The 15438-nt window shown below is 42.3% G+C and overlaps 1 protein-coding gene across 6 annotated transcripts in view; it reads left to right on the top strand.

Annotated features, from left to right (window-relative positions):
• Positions 1 to 15438, top strand: part of SH3RF2 (SH3 domain containing ring finger 2) — a 126503-nt gene that overhangs the window by 39679 nt on the left and 71386 nt on the right. For 5 of the 6 annotated variants that reach the window (XM_086701351.1, XM_086701356.1, XM_086701366.1 and 2 more), the window contains exon 3: positions 13201 to 13470. The exons of the other annotated variant lie outside the window; for it this stretch is intronic. In XM_086701351.1, coding sequence (XP_086557477.1) covers positions 13201 to 13470 — 270 coding nt within the window. The remainder of the gene's footprint in view (positions 1 to 13200; positions 13471 to 15438) is intronic. 6 annotated transcript variants of the gene reach the window in all.

Raw genomic sequence — 15438 nt, 5'->3', positions numbered from 1 at the left:
ACATTTCTCCTTTGTCAGAGGTGCAGGTGCTTCTGGCTGGAGCCTTCTTTCTGAATTGTGCCTTTGTCTTGGCATGTGGATAATGAGCATATTCCATAGCGCACCAGACAGGTCTCTTAACTTGCTTCTGTGATATTTTGCAAAGTCTAGAGGGGCTATGGGGATGTAGGGGATGTCAGCTGCAACTGACAATGGAGAAATCTGACTGGCTGTGCATTTTAGCAGGGGCCTCCACAGGTATCCAATAAAACATTAACGAAACTATGAGGACATGGATGCTTCTGAGTCCATAGGAGATAGTATAGAAAACAAAGCATTTAGTGAGGGTTAGGAGACCATCATTCATGGATTCATTCATTCTGGAAGTACTCATTGGGCCAGACTTGGCACTTGGCACTAGGATCAGTGGTGAGCTAGATTAAAGTTTCTGCCCTCATAAAATCTCCAGACTGCTGAAGAAGACAGATCAGTACTTTAACACCCCCTGACAGATACCATAATCAAGATGCTAGAGAGTGTCATAAAACATAAAACTGGGAGAGATCCCTGACCCTGCCATGAATGTGAAGGGACATGAAGTTGAAGCTGAGACCTAGAAGACAAATAGGAATTGGACAGAAGGAGAGGGTGGAGTGCAGGAAGAATGTTCTGGGAAGAACTTAAGAGGTGAGCATGCATGAGGCACTGGCAGAAGACAAAGTATGGTTTGGCTGCAGCAGGCAGTGTGAGAGGAGAATGGCCAGAGTCAAGAGTAGAGAGATAATCCGTGGACTGATGAATGGAAAAGATCTTATATATATATATACACACACACACACACAGGAATATTATTCAGCCATAAAAAGGAATTAAATCTTGGCATTTGTGATGACATGGATGGAGGTAGAGAGTATAACCCTAAGTGAAATAAGTTAGTCAGAAAAGACAAATACCATATGATTTCACTTATATGAGGAATTTTTAATTTATATTTTATTTTTTTCAATATATGAAGTTTATTGTCAAATTGGTTTCCATACAACACCCAATGCTCATCCCAAAAGGTGCCCTCCTCAATACCCATCACCCACCCTCCCCTCCCTCCCACCCCCCATCAACCCTCAGTTTGTTCTCAGTTTTTAAGAGTCTCTTATGCTTTGGCTCTCTTACACTCTAACCTCTTTTTTTTTTTTCCTTCCCCTCCCCCATGGGTTTCTGTTAAGTTTCTCAGGATCCTTATATGAGGAGTTTAAGAAACAAAACAAACAAGCAAATGGAATAAAATAAGGGAGAGAGAAGGCAAGAAACAGACAAGTATAGAGAACAAACTGATGCTTACCAGAGGTTAGTATCATGGAAGGATGGGTTAAGTAGGTGATGAGGATTAAGGAGTGCACTTGTCATGATGAGCACAGGGTGATGTATGGATCTGTTGAATTACTATATTATATACCTGAAACTAATATGTATGTTAACTAACTGGAATTAAAATAAAAACTTAAACAAAAAGAGTAGATAGCTAAGAACTGAGTAAATCCCACAATGTAAGTCATATCTTCCTGTGCCTCAGTTTATTCCTCCACCAAACAGGCATAATAATGACCATCCAATGTTGTGGGTAGAGCCCAATGACATAGCAAATGCAAAAGTATTTTCCAAACTATATCCTAAAATCCCAGTTATAGAAAGACAAGAGGTTCTAATATGGTCCAATTTCACCTCTGGATCACGGGTGAATTAGGGAGCTGTGTAATAGTGTTGGAACAAGCTACTTGCTGGTTCACAAAATGCAATAATGCACGTCTTATGTCCTTCCAACTTCATATTCAGTAACGTCAGGTTGGTAGCCAAGGTAGGAGTATTTACACCATGAAAACTGGCAAACGCTGCAAATCAGAGCCTTTTGCTTGCTTTTGAGAGCTGGTTTACCAGCACACCACTCAGTGAAGGTGAAAGTAATGAAATGAATAAGAACCTGCCCAGCAATTACCAAGGAATGTCCATCCACAACAAAAAAAAATAGTTTTGAAAGAGTGACTCTTTTCACACTTTCTGCTACCTGCAACAGGCCTACCCAACACCAGCCCTTAGGAAAGAGAACGGGAGAGCCACTCCTTCATGCCAACCCATTCCCAGACGTGACCAAGGAGTATCAGTGACACCCAGGTCACAGAAGTGAGACTGGAGCCTCTCAGATCAACAGCTGCTGAGAGCTGCTTTCTTTGGCTCATGTGGCCAACGATAAATTGGATTTCAATGTTCTGAATAGGCGGAAAAAGATATCTCCTTGCTCCCCTCTGCTCCCTTTCCTGGAGCTGCCAGCTGGTATTTCTTGTCACTCATCATGGTTGCTTGCAGTGGAGATTATACACTTGGTGAAGAGAACATGTGGGAAAGAAAGAGTCTTCAACAGTGGGAGGGTCTAAGGCAGGTATCTGCTGGAAAAACCGGGACATGGATATAGCTCAAAGCACATTTGAAACAATGGGACCTTTCTAAAGGGTGACCTAGAAAAATACTATATTTATCTGTGGATATCTGAGGCTAACACACTTGCACACCCCCAATCCTAGAGAAATAACTAGCTGAGCATGTTAGCAATTTACCTGAGGACCAGAGATGGCAAAAGACGAAGTTGGAATCAGTTCAAATGACATGGTGTAGCATATTATTTATTGGTTTGTTTGTTTCATTTATATATTCAACAAATACTTATTGGGCTTTCTGGGTGCTCTGAGAATGTAAACTCTATGCCACAAAGGCAGAGAGTGCGCCTATCTTATATACTGTAGGGGTGTCCATACATTTCTGTTGGAGGAATGCATGGATGGCATCACTTTGCCAGTAGTCACGGGTATAGAGATGAACAAGCAATAGGCCCTGATGCTACAGAGTTCAATGTCTGGAGCACAGACAGACAAGGAAACCAGCAATTACACCACAGGGTGAAGAGTGCTGTGACAGGGGGACTGGCAGGGTTGCTGGGTGCAATGGCTCACAAGAAAAGGAGACCCAACTCAGCCTTGGGGGAGGAGACAGTGAAGGCTTTCTGAAGACAGAGATGCAATACCAAAGATTTTGGCACCTATCTGGATATGACTTTATGGGAAAAAAAGAAAACTGTTCTCGTAATTTGCAGTATCTCGTATTCCTAGGAGGACTACAGGCTCTATCTTAGAATGAAAAATGATTGCAAATAACTTCCAGAATACTTCTGTAGCTTAATCATCAGAGACATCTTTGATTTCTCAGGGACTTTCAGCAAGTTTTCCTAAATTCGGGATTTCTACTTAAATGACCCTGCGCCCAGTGCGAGAGATGACATGAAGGTCTCCAGTGTCACTCACTCCCAACATGGGGACCAGCTCCATAGGCAGGCAGGTACTTCTTCCCCCAGGTCATGTCTCTCCCAGTGGTATAAATGAGAGGAATGCTCTAAATTTTCATTTGACAGAGGCAGACAAACTGCAGATTTGCAGAAGGTCCTTATGATGAAAATCTTGACTTCAAGGACAGCTGAACTGAAAGAAAAGACTTCTAACCTCCCAGAGCTTGCTGTTTTCAACAGGGGTCATGTGGGCTTTTTTCTTTGGTATCACCAAATTAAAGGGCTAATAGGTATAAATACACACGCACACACACACACACACAACATGCAAGTCTTATGGGATTGAGATGAACTAAGAAGCAAACTGAAATCAAGATGTAACTTGTGACAGTAGAGGGCAAGCACAGCCACCTCAGTGTTTGTCTTCAAAGTCCTTTTCGCTGAGGGTCTGGGAGCACTCCCCATCACTTCATGCCTCACCACAACAGCCTATCCTGCTAGTGGCACCTTGACTTCACTGGCAAATCTAAGAAGGACCACGTACACGGATATAGAGAGAACAGTAGCATAATAAATCACATTTTTTCCATGACTCACATGTCAACAGTTACCAACATTTTGCTCATTTGGTTTTGTCTCATACATCACCTTTATTTCTGGAATGTTTTAAAGATGTCCCTGGAGCCTTGACCATTCACCTTAGTATCCTATTGTATTTAGAGTGAGAAGGAATAGTAAGAATTACTGTCTTTGCTTTGAAGTTGAGGAAACTGAGGCTCAGAGAGGTTCAGGGTGTCACTCACGGACACAAATTTATAAGTTATGTATCACGTTCTAGGCGTTACCTCTAGCCCCCAACCATATTGCCTTGTCATGAGAAATGTCTGCTGTTTGCCTGGGTCATACTGTCCCTGGCCATTCCTCCTTCAGCTGCAGAAATCTTCACGTGGAGGTGGAAGAGAGAAAAGGCTTGGGGGAAGAAGCCAGTGTACATGTAACCAGAGCTTTTTACTATGTTTTCCTAAGCCAGGGAAGGTAGTGATGGTGGGACAGTCATTTGATTCATCTTTTCTCCCTGTGCATGTTGGATTTGGCTCAGACTCTCAGAGCATATGGAAAGAGACTCATTCACCACGTGCCACACCAAATGGAAAAGCTCACTCTGGAAATGAGGATAATGGAAGGGAGCAGAATCGCCTCCCAGGATGTGAGAAAACTACCCCCCCCCCCACTGCCTTGTCTCTTACGCTCCCATGTACCTCTGGAGCCTCCTCACAGGTGCCTATGCCCTCCTAGAAGAAGAGCATTTCAATGGAAATGCTTTGATTCCCTGAAGAATTCAGTGCTATCCCATTGAACAGCTCTGGGACCTGGCACCCAGCCCATTTCAAAAACAATCCCAAGCTATTTACTAAGAACCAGCTTATGTTAGGAGTCAGGGATATAGCTATGAACATGTCTGGGATTACCTCCTATGATAGGGGAATGAGATCACCCCAAAGCAATCTCAAAGAAATATTTGCAGGGAAAAACGAAAGCATGCTAAGGGTGACCCTAAAATGGGGCTAAGAATTGTGAATGGTTCTTTCTCTGTCCCCTGGCATAGACTCCTGCCTCTTGCACTTTTTCCTGCTCTAAGACCCTTGATAATCCAGAAAAGAGGTAGGAGGAACCAAGGGAAAGAAGCTTGGCATACTTGATTGATATTTGATTGATAGAAGAAGGCAGGAATGCCATGCCCACTGATTAAAAGTGGCAAGAGATAGATAACAAAGGAAACTGTCAAGCTGCAGTGTCCCAGCTCTGTACCTAGGACTGGAAGAAGAGAGGTCTGAGACAAAGGACTAAAGGAAGATGAGATAAAGAGAAAGCTATATGACAAAAGTCACAGAAGAGAATGGACTTTTAGATGGACATACAGGGCCACTAAAAAGAACCTTCCTTACATTGGTTCCTTTCCCATCTCTCATCACCCTATTCTTTTCCTCCATAACACTTAAAATTGTAATTATATCTTTACTTATAAATTTAATCTTTGTTTCTACAACTAGACAATACCTGGCATAGTTGTCCCTCAAAAATCCATTTACTGAAAGACTGAATGACTGACAAGTAGGACTGGAAAAGTCAGGCCAGAAGATGTAACAACAAGCTTATCACTCCTCTCTCCTCCTTTGGGCGAAAAATCCTTATTTATTGAACACTTACTATTTGCCAAGCATCCTACAAGTACTCTATGTGATTTATTTCATTAGTCCTCCCAGCAAACCCATGAGGAAGTGTGTTCATAGGTCCCCAAGACCCCCCTCAGATTCAGTGATTCACTAGAAGCCTCACAGAACTCAGCAAGCTGTTACAGTCACAGTTAACAGTTTACGGCAGTGATAGAATACAGATTAAAGTCCGAATCAGACACACACACACACACACACACACACACACACACACACACACACACAGGGCAGAGTCCAGAAAGGACCAGTCACAAACTTTCGGTTGTCCTCTCCCCGAAGAGTTGCACAGATAACACTTAGCTTCACTCAGCGACAATGCATGACAGCACCCGTGAAGTAGTGCCAACCAGGGAAGCTCACCCAAGACTTGACGTCTGGGGTTTTTATTGGAAGCCAGTCAGGTAGGCATGACCGACCTCCTGTGTGGGTGACTTTAGTCTCCAGCTTCTCCAGAGGTCAAGGTTCTACCAGCACATGGCTCCAGGCTCCCACCATAAATCACATTATTAGTTTAGACTCTCTGGTGTGACCCGAGGCCCCCAGTATACAAAGTCTCTCTTAAACAGGCAGGATATTCCTAGGGCTTAGAGGCTATCTCCCACGTCAGCTGCCAAACATTTCTCTGGAACAGGCAGGGTTTGAATAACCTAGACTTGCTGTGTACTGCACACGGAGGTATGGTATTAGTCCTAATTTGTGGATGATCTAAACCAAGGATCATGAAGGCTAAGTGATTTGGTCAAAGTAACAAAAGCCACAACGCAAACAGACATCCTACTTGAATGTAACATCTATGTTCTGTTGTGCCCTCGTGTCTCCCTTAAAGAAGTAAAGTTCTCTATGAAGAAAAGTAACTCACATAGAGTATCTCATAAGCCTGGCCTCAAATATGAATGCCCAGATTCAGGGATTTCCACTTAGGAAGAGCATAATACTGTGAACCTTCTGGTGATCTCAAGTCCCCAACTAGCAGATGGTCTTGATCCTATTGGGTACTGGCATGTTCCCCCTTCTCACCAGAGGAGACAAAACGTGTGCACAAGGGCCAACCAGCACATTCTAACATACACTCCAATGCCCAAAATCTGCTCCAAAAGGATGATCATGGTGAGGGAGGGAGGTAGGGTGGCCCAACTGGCTAAGCACCAACTAGGAAGTTAAGATCCAGGACAGTCAGTTGACTCTTTTCTCACCAGTAGAGTAAAATCACATTTATCTTACCCAGCATTCCCACGGTCTGTTCTGCTAATCCGGTAGAGTGGTCCAGATGCAAATGCAAAATCACATTAGCAGATAAAGCTCCTGAGAAGCCAGTCAGCAAAGAAATCTATGTGACTTTGTTTAACTCAGTGTTTCCTGAACTTGAGTATAGAACGCTTTTTTGAGCATGTGTAGGACCAAATTATTAAAATTCAGGACAATTTGGAAAATATGGCCCAAATTCTCTTTTTTTTTTTTGTTTCCCAGCTTATGCCAATAAACCTACTTTCAAATTGTTATTATCAGTCATATTGATTCACCTGGCACATACCCATTTCTTCCAGGAATGAGAATTTCTGGATATTTCTTGGTTAGTTCACAAATTCATTCATTCTTCAAGCATTTGTCAAAAACCTGCTTGTCTCCAGGTCTCAGAGACAGAGATACAGAGGTGCTTTACACACACATTCTGAACTCTTCAGCAGAGAATTCATAGCCTACTGAATAATAACTTGAGCCAAAGGCCAGGATGGTTTTTCTTGGCTCCACTCTCCAGTGATGGGCAATCTCATAACCAGCTCAGGAAGGTAAGCACTTAGCTCCGCATGTTGATTTTGGCCCCACCTGATTCCAGGAATAGAGAGAAGCAGGCCAAGCCCTTTCTAAACCAGTGGGGAGTGTCACCAGTGCACAGTGAAGAGCTCAGTACATAGTAGCAGATGGAGTTCTCATCCCAACTCGGCCTTTTCCTTTGTACTGTGGTGATTCTTTTGCACTTGGGCTCCTTTTCTCTGACCCTGTTACCAGTCCACATGACTCCTTCCGTATTTTCAAATTGGAAATAAGCTCCGAGCTCATTGGCAACGAGACTTCCTGCTGTTTCTGGATTCTACTATTTGGCTGTTTCATTTTTATGCAGTCTTATTGTTTCCGGGTTTTTAATATGTCCTAGTCGGGACTTGTACAGTGTCAGGTGTCAGAAAGTAACTCCCAAGTAGTTTAAGTAATAAACAAAACATTGCAGCTAAGTAAGTTGATCTTATTTAACTAAGTGTCCTTCAAGCACAGCTGGACCTAGGCATTCAAATTTTATTGTCAAGTCTCTTGTCTGTCTAGTTCTCTTATCTATCCATATCTCTATTTCTGCTGCCTCCTGTGTCTTCATTCAGGAAGATGTGTCTTTTGGTCGGGAAATATCACCACTAGTACTCCAAGGCTTACCTCCTCAAGGCACATGATTCAAGAGAGCATCTATATATCAAACCTCTGAGAAGATTCTAGTTGGCCCTGTTTGTGGCAGATGACTGCTCTGTACAAAGCACTATGCTAGGGGGATTTGGGTTCCCTGGCTGGCCTGGGCCACATAGCCCTGTGTGTGTGATATGACCAGAGTAAATGTTATGCCATTCAGAAGATGAGAGCAAACAGGTGGTTCCTCAAAGAAGGAATGCTTGCCATGATTTTATTACTAACATTCATTACTACCACATACTTTTTTTAAAATATAATTTATCATCAAGTTAGCTAACATGCAGTGTATATGGTGTGCTCTTGCCTTCGGGAGTAGATTCCCGTGATTCATCGCTTCCATACAACACCCAGTGCTCATCCGGACAAGTTCCCTCCTCCTTTTACTGCTAATGTCTCTGCATGACCGTGTTTCCGTGTTTCCTTGTTTCTTGGTTCCATGTATTATTCCTCCATCAAAAGCATGGCCCTCATGGCTCTCAGACCCTACTGCGGTGACAAATGAATAGACAAGTTACAATACCATAGAAGTCTTGAGCCTTTTGAATCTCAGAGAAGGAAAGCTTCGGGGGTACATGCGAGCTTCCATTGGATCATCTGGCTTTCTGAAAATCACCAGGAAAAAGGGTTTGGTAATGGCTTGGCTTTGAGACCTCCACACCCACTTTATCCCCATTCCCCTCCCACCCACACCTGTAGAGACAGAAAACAATTGTGGGTGATAAAACCTATTACCAACAATGTGACAGGTGATAGCTGATGTGGAACGCAGAGTCATTTTCCCCTGAGAGAACAGTTGAGAACCGGATAGAATCAACCAGCTGAGTCTCTTCAGGTGCTTAACTTTTATGTGAGGGCTCTGGAGTTCAATAATTCATGCTAATGCAGCCAGCAGCAAGCAAATTGCATTCACACTCTATTCAGATTTTGATTATAAAACAGAGACCCAAATGAGTTTTATGATGGAAAAACATACTTGGTGACTTCAGCTGGATGAAAGAGAATGAGGATGATAGAAACACCAGGCCTTGAGGTCAAAAGAGCCTAAGTCAGTCTTGGGGCTGCCACACGCTGGCTATGTGACCTTGCGCGATAACACTGAATGTCTCAGAGCTTCTGTTTCTTCATCAGTACAATGGGGTGACACCACCGACTTCATAGGATTTTGAGATGATGTAAATGACAATACATGAAGAGTGCAGTAAAGCGGTAATGTGAGACAAATTTCTGTGGCCTGCCAGTACCACAATAAACGTTAATTTCCTTCCTTTCTTCACATTCTCTCCCTCTCTCTGCACCCACCCGCCCCACCGACCTTTTTTCAGCAGGAAGTCCGTAGTTCCTATAAGTATGAATGTAGAACTGAGAATGCCAGGGGAGGTTGAAGAGTAAGAAGATGTTAAGAATGGACTGACAGTTCGCTCCCACAAAGATGAAGGTGGTCAGGCAACTAGAACTATCTCAGGGTTTCAACGTACATACATCTTCAAAAAGATGTAAGCACTCTGTGCAATTTCAGTTTTAATATACTTGCTTAGTAGTCATTAAAATATGTAGCCACGAAAAATAAATAAATAAATAAATAAATAAATAAATAAATAAATAAAATATGTAGCCACTTGCACTGGAGTATCTTCCAGAAAAGAAAGAAAAAAGGCAGCTTAGCCATTTACAAAGCCTACATCAAAATTCCATTGCTCCTGTTTTAGTCAGAATAAGATGTAACTCAGACCAGGGCATCAAACTTGGATGCTGGGGAGCTTGATGACAAAGTAACTACTCGAATCGCACTCCAAGAGATTCTGGTCAAATAGATCAGGGATGTGGTCCAGGAGTCTGATACAGGTGAACCACAAACTTCATTTTGAAAAATACTGGCTTGGGCTCTTCGGGACAGACAAACTCAACCTCAGATCCTGAACCCACCACTTCCTACCTTCATGAACTTGGGCAACTTTGTAACTTCTGATACATGGGAGTCTAATCACAGGTTGGCATGAGATTAAATAAGATATATTGAGATATATTGTGGAGTACCGAGCACAACGCCTGGCCCGTAGGAAGGAGCACTCCGTAAATGTTAATTATTGACACTATCATGATTATGCAAAGTCAAAGAAAAGGGCTTCGGTTCTTTCTTTTCTTAATTTTTTTCATTCTTCCTCCCTTTTCTTTTACAAATCCATACTAACAGTGCATTAAGCAAGACGGAAGTTTATTTAGCTTCCAGATGAAAGTCTGGAAGTGAAAGTAGTTCAAGACTTGTGTGACAGCTCTGCAACCCAGACTACTTCCTTCCCTCTTTCAGTGTGACCCTCATCCTCACTGTTCAAGATGGCAGCTGGAACTCCAGGAGTCATGTCTGTATTCCACATGGCAAAGTGGAGGAAAGGAAAGAGAAAATCAATCTCTCTCAGTAACGACACTTCCTAAAATTCGCTTATATCCCATTAGCCAAAACTTAGCTGTCCGGAGAGGCTGGCAAATGTGATCGGCGTTCCAGGTGGCCATGTACCCCCCAAAACGTGATTTACTTTTACAATGGAAAATTGGGAGAAAAAATATGGAGGGACAACTGTTGTTCCCTGCTATACCCAGCCCGGGGAGTCTAACAGATTCAAATCATTCTTCAGAAATCCTCTGCTCTCATTCTGCTTCCACCTGCTTATTTCTCAGATAAGAAACTTCTCCAGAGAGGTAGTTGCATAATCTGTGGATCCTACTCAGCTTGGCTTATTTTCTTCCTAAATTGCTTTCATACCTTTTACTTTTCATTCCCCGGTTTCATTCATTTTATTTCTACTATCCAACTTTTTTCAATTTTCTTTTTTACATAATCTCCATACCCAACATGGGGCTCAAACTCACAACCCAGAGATCAAGAGCCAAATGGTCTATTGTCTAAGCTAGCCAGGCACCCCTCTACTATTCAATTTTAATAGACAATACAATTATTTCATTGTAGAATAGTTAGAAAGCATGGCTAAGCACTTAGAAAAACAATTTTTTAATTTTCAAAAATATCACTGCTTAGAAATAATCACTCTTAAAATGCTGGTCTGGCCATCCAGCATTTTCTCAAGGTAAAAACATACGTATGTGTTTACAAGGAAAGCCTAGTTTTCATTTATAATGAAAACATAACTGTTTTTAACCTCTTCTATTAAATTTAGTATATATCAGGAGTAATTCTCATATAGATTCTCTCATCAATTTTAATGACTGCAGGGTTTTCCACTGTGTGGGTGTATCATAATTTATTCAACCAGTTCCGTTTATAATCTCCATAACGCTGTGCTAAACCTCCTAGCCCACGCATCTTTGCTCACGTGTCCCCAAGTTTCCTGAGGATGAGCTGTGTTCCTGTGGTTTTCTTTTTCCCTAGGCTCCCTTTACTGTATCCAGGGACCAGCAGAAAAGCACTTCTCTATCATCCTGTCAGCAAGGGACTATTCAGATCTTGTCTCTACCCCTAAACTGCTTGAAATTCCTTTTCAAGTAACATTGCGGTCTCGGAAGGTTCTTGGAGAACTGGAACACTGCCTGCTTACACCCCCTTATGAGTAGCAAGACCACCCCCCGAGAAAGGGGACTATGTCACCCCACTGCTGAGGAAAGCACAAAGTAAAATACAATGCAGGTGACCATGAAGGGCTATTAAACATAAGTTATTAGAACCTTTAGTTTGCCAAACTGACTCCAAGCAAGACGAGAGTGAGGCCATTTCTCTGTGTAGAAACCAGTTTCAATTAGAAAAAAAATGCCCTTCACTAAAATAATTATTTGGATAGACAACTAATTTGACAGTTCTTTAGCTGATTTTTTTTAAAGTGCTGACTGATCTCTGACTAAATGTTTCTTTGTCTCAATGCTCCCTAATGATGCAAGCCCTCACAAGGTTTACACTTTCTAGACAAGGCTGAGAACAAATCATGCTGCAATCACTCTCATATAGCACTTTGTCTTTTTTAAAGCTTGGTTTTAGTAATTTCCACACCCAACATAGGGCTCAGACTCACAACCCTGAGATCCAGAATCTCATGTTTCTGGGGCACTTGGGTAGCTCAGTAGGTTAAGCGTCTGACTTTGGCTCAGGTCATGATCTCACGGCTCATGGGTTCGAGCCCCGCAAAGGGCTCTGTGCTGACAGCTCGGAGCCTGCAGCCTGCTTGGGATTCTGTGTCTCCCTCTGTCTCTGCCCCTCCCCTGCTCACACTCTATCTCTCTCTCTTTCAAAAATAAATATGTAAAAAAACAAAAAAACAAAAAAACTCATGCTTCTCCAAATGAGCCAGCCAGATGCCCTTCATACAGCACTTTGTATTTTCAGGGACTTCTCACCTCAGTTGTCTCCCAGTCAACACTGAGGAGTAGGTAGAACTGATATTATTAACCTTTCCCTACAGATGATGATTATAAAAGATGCCATTTAGGGACGCCTAGGTGGCTCAGTCAGTTGAGAATCTGACTTGAGCTCAGGTCATGATCTCATGGTTCTTGAGTTTGAGCCCCGCATCGAGCTCTGTGCTGACAGATCAGAGCCTGAAGCCTGCTTCGGGTTCTATGTCTCCCTCTCTCTGTCCCTCCCCCACTCACGCTCTCTCTCTGCCTCTCAAAAATAAAGAAATGTAATAAAAAAAATTTATAAGAGATGCCATTTATGGAGTATGTACTATGTATCAAGCAATATGCTAAATTCATTGTGAATATTATGTAGTCCTCACAACTGCCCTGATAAAGCACATATTCTATTATTATCCCATTTTATAAATGGATAGATTTATGAATGATTAAATGACTTGATCATGGTCACATGACAGGAAAGAGGTCAAGCCAGAATTCCAAATCAATATTCAGGCCCCAGAAAGAGTCACTGACTCACTCAAGTTCACAGAGTTGTGGCCAAAATCCTGTTCCCTGCAGAGTGATTAAGAACAGGGCCTCTAAAATCAGATAGTCTGAGTTCAGACCCACTATCTGCCTTTTCCCAGATGTGTCCCCTTAGGCAAGGTACTAACCCACTCTGTGCCTCAGGTGCCCTACTTAGATATGGGCTAATAAGAATGTCTATCTCAAAGGTTAAAGAAGATGATCTACATCCAGCACTTAGCACATAGGGAGTGCTCAGTAATCAGTTAATAATGCTATACATACTTCTGTCCCTCCAATCTGTAAGCTAAGTACATATTTCACTGGTCTGTGCCACTGCAGGTGCCAAGAGCAAAGGCCTTATGCAACTACCGAGGGCAGAATCCCGGTGACCTGAGGTTTAATAAGGGAGATGTCATCCTTCTGCGGAGACAGCTGGATGAGAACTGGTACCAGGGGGAGATCAATGGAATCAGTGGGATCTTCCCAGCCAGCTCCGTGGAAGTCATCAAGCAGCTGCCCCAGCCACCCCCGCTCTGCCGGGCCCTCTACAATTTTGACCTACGAGACAAAGACAAGAGTGAGAGCCAGGACTGCCTGAGCTTCCTCAAGGTATAATTCTAGGTAGCCGTGGAGGTCACCAGCGACCACACAGATACTGTGCCACAACCTGGAGTTTTTAACACTTGCTAATTTTTAAAACATATATAGTTTACACAGAAATGTTTATATATGTGTGTGTGTGTGCATATGTATGTAAAGTATGTGTGTGTATAATTCAAAACTAAATGGAAGTTGCCAGAGAAATCTACTAAAGAGTTTGATGCAAATCCTTAAACCTTTTCTATTGCAATTACAAAAATAGGTATTCACACATTCATTCATTCATTCGTTCATTCATTCATTCTAGTCACTCTTGAACACCTCTTTGCAGGCCCTGGAGATGCAGCCTGAACAAGTCCCAGTCTCTGCCCATAGGCAGAGTAGTGGGACAGACAGATATGTGGACAACAGTTTACAAATACATTTTGACAGTGTGCTGTGCAAAACTACAAATCTTACCTCTTTACCCTTTTATCTAAGTACATTGTTGCTGACCAAGTTCTGAGCATCTAATTCTACTCTTTACAACATTCTATTTTATACTAAACATTGTATTCAAAACATTCCAAACACATTCAATAACATAATTATACCTTTATATATAACTAACCTCTTACAAGTTGTATTTTCCAAGCACATTAATTAAGATTTTTTTCTGCCTTTTTTTTATCAGATAATTCTTCTCATGTGCAAGTAACAACACTTCTACTAAAGTCTAGACTGCTTTAATTCTCTGTATTCGGTATTTATGATTCCTTAAACACTCAAATTCTCTCACAGAAGCCAAAGTTGAGGTGATTTTCACTCTTCGCTGCTTACGAGAAGTACATCAATACTAGAAGTGGCACTGGTATAGCAGCTCAGGAAAGGTCTTTTCTTTTGCAAAACATTTTTATTCCACCACTACCAGAAATGAGATTTGCTGCAGATTGCCTCAGTCTCGATATCCTCACTGTACCCCATATTTTGAAATACTGATCATTGTTACCTTGGCACCTCAGAGTGAGTCCTCTTTTTTTAAGTGTATTTATTTATTTTGTGAGAGAGAGGGAGACAGAGTGTACGCACACGCGCAGGAGATGGGCAGAGAGAGACAATCCCAGTCAGCGTGCCAGCCCAGTGAGGGGCTTGATTCCATGACCCATGAGATCAAGACCTGAGCCGAAATCAAGAGTCCGACACTCAACACTGAGCCCCCTCAGCATGAGCCCCTTAAGGAAGGCCATTCTGTAGCCCAAACTGCAAAGTCTGTGTTTCAATCACACTTACAGGAAGGGGAGTTCAATCCCACAGACATTTACTGAGTATTTACTTTGGGCCAGGCATTAAACACCGAGCCCTGGGGACACTGCCGGAAGAAGGCAGAGGCAGGAAGCGTCATCTTCCTTTTTTGCCCCTTTGTGGGACTTTGCAAACTGGGACACTTACTCCACCTGCTTGTTCATTCATTGAGCTCATCCATGTGCCAAGCTGCCTGCTGGATTAAAGTGATGAATCATTGTTCCTACCTTCAGAGAGCTGACAGACTAGTGGAAAGAACAGACATGGGAATGGAAAATTATGATAAAGGAACCAGAAGAGAAGATTTGATCCATTCTGGAAGCTATGAAAGGCTTAGGCTACACTAGGAAATTTCATGGTCTTCCTAAACTCAGCGTGTCCAAATTAAACCAAAAATCTTCCCTCCCAAAGCTGCTCTTTTCCTAGTGTTTTTCTATCTCAGTAAATTGTACAATTTACTCACACAGTGACTTATTCATGCATGCACACATTCATTTAGAAATTTATTGAATGACTACTAAATGGGAACCACTGTATCGGGTGCTAGGGACACAGAAAGGAACAGAACAGACACAGGCCCTGAACACATGGAGTTTATAGTCTGAGGGGGTAGACAGGCATTAAAGAAATCATAACCTATAAATGGATAATTGTAAATTGTGATAGGGGCAGAGAAAGGTAAGAAAAGGTATAATA

This window comes from Puma concolor, chromosome A1, assembly GCF_028749965.1.
Source record: "Puma concolor isolate L17-30 chromosome A1, mPumCon1.1.hap2, whole genome shotgun sequence".
NCBI classification, from domain to species: Eukaryota; Metazoa; Chordata; class Mammalia; order Carnivora; family Felidae; genus Puma; species Puma concolor.
Note: the sequence above shows the minus strand (reverse complement) of the source record. Positions and strands in the feature narration are given on the sequence as shown.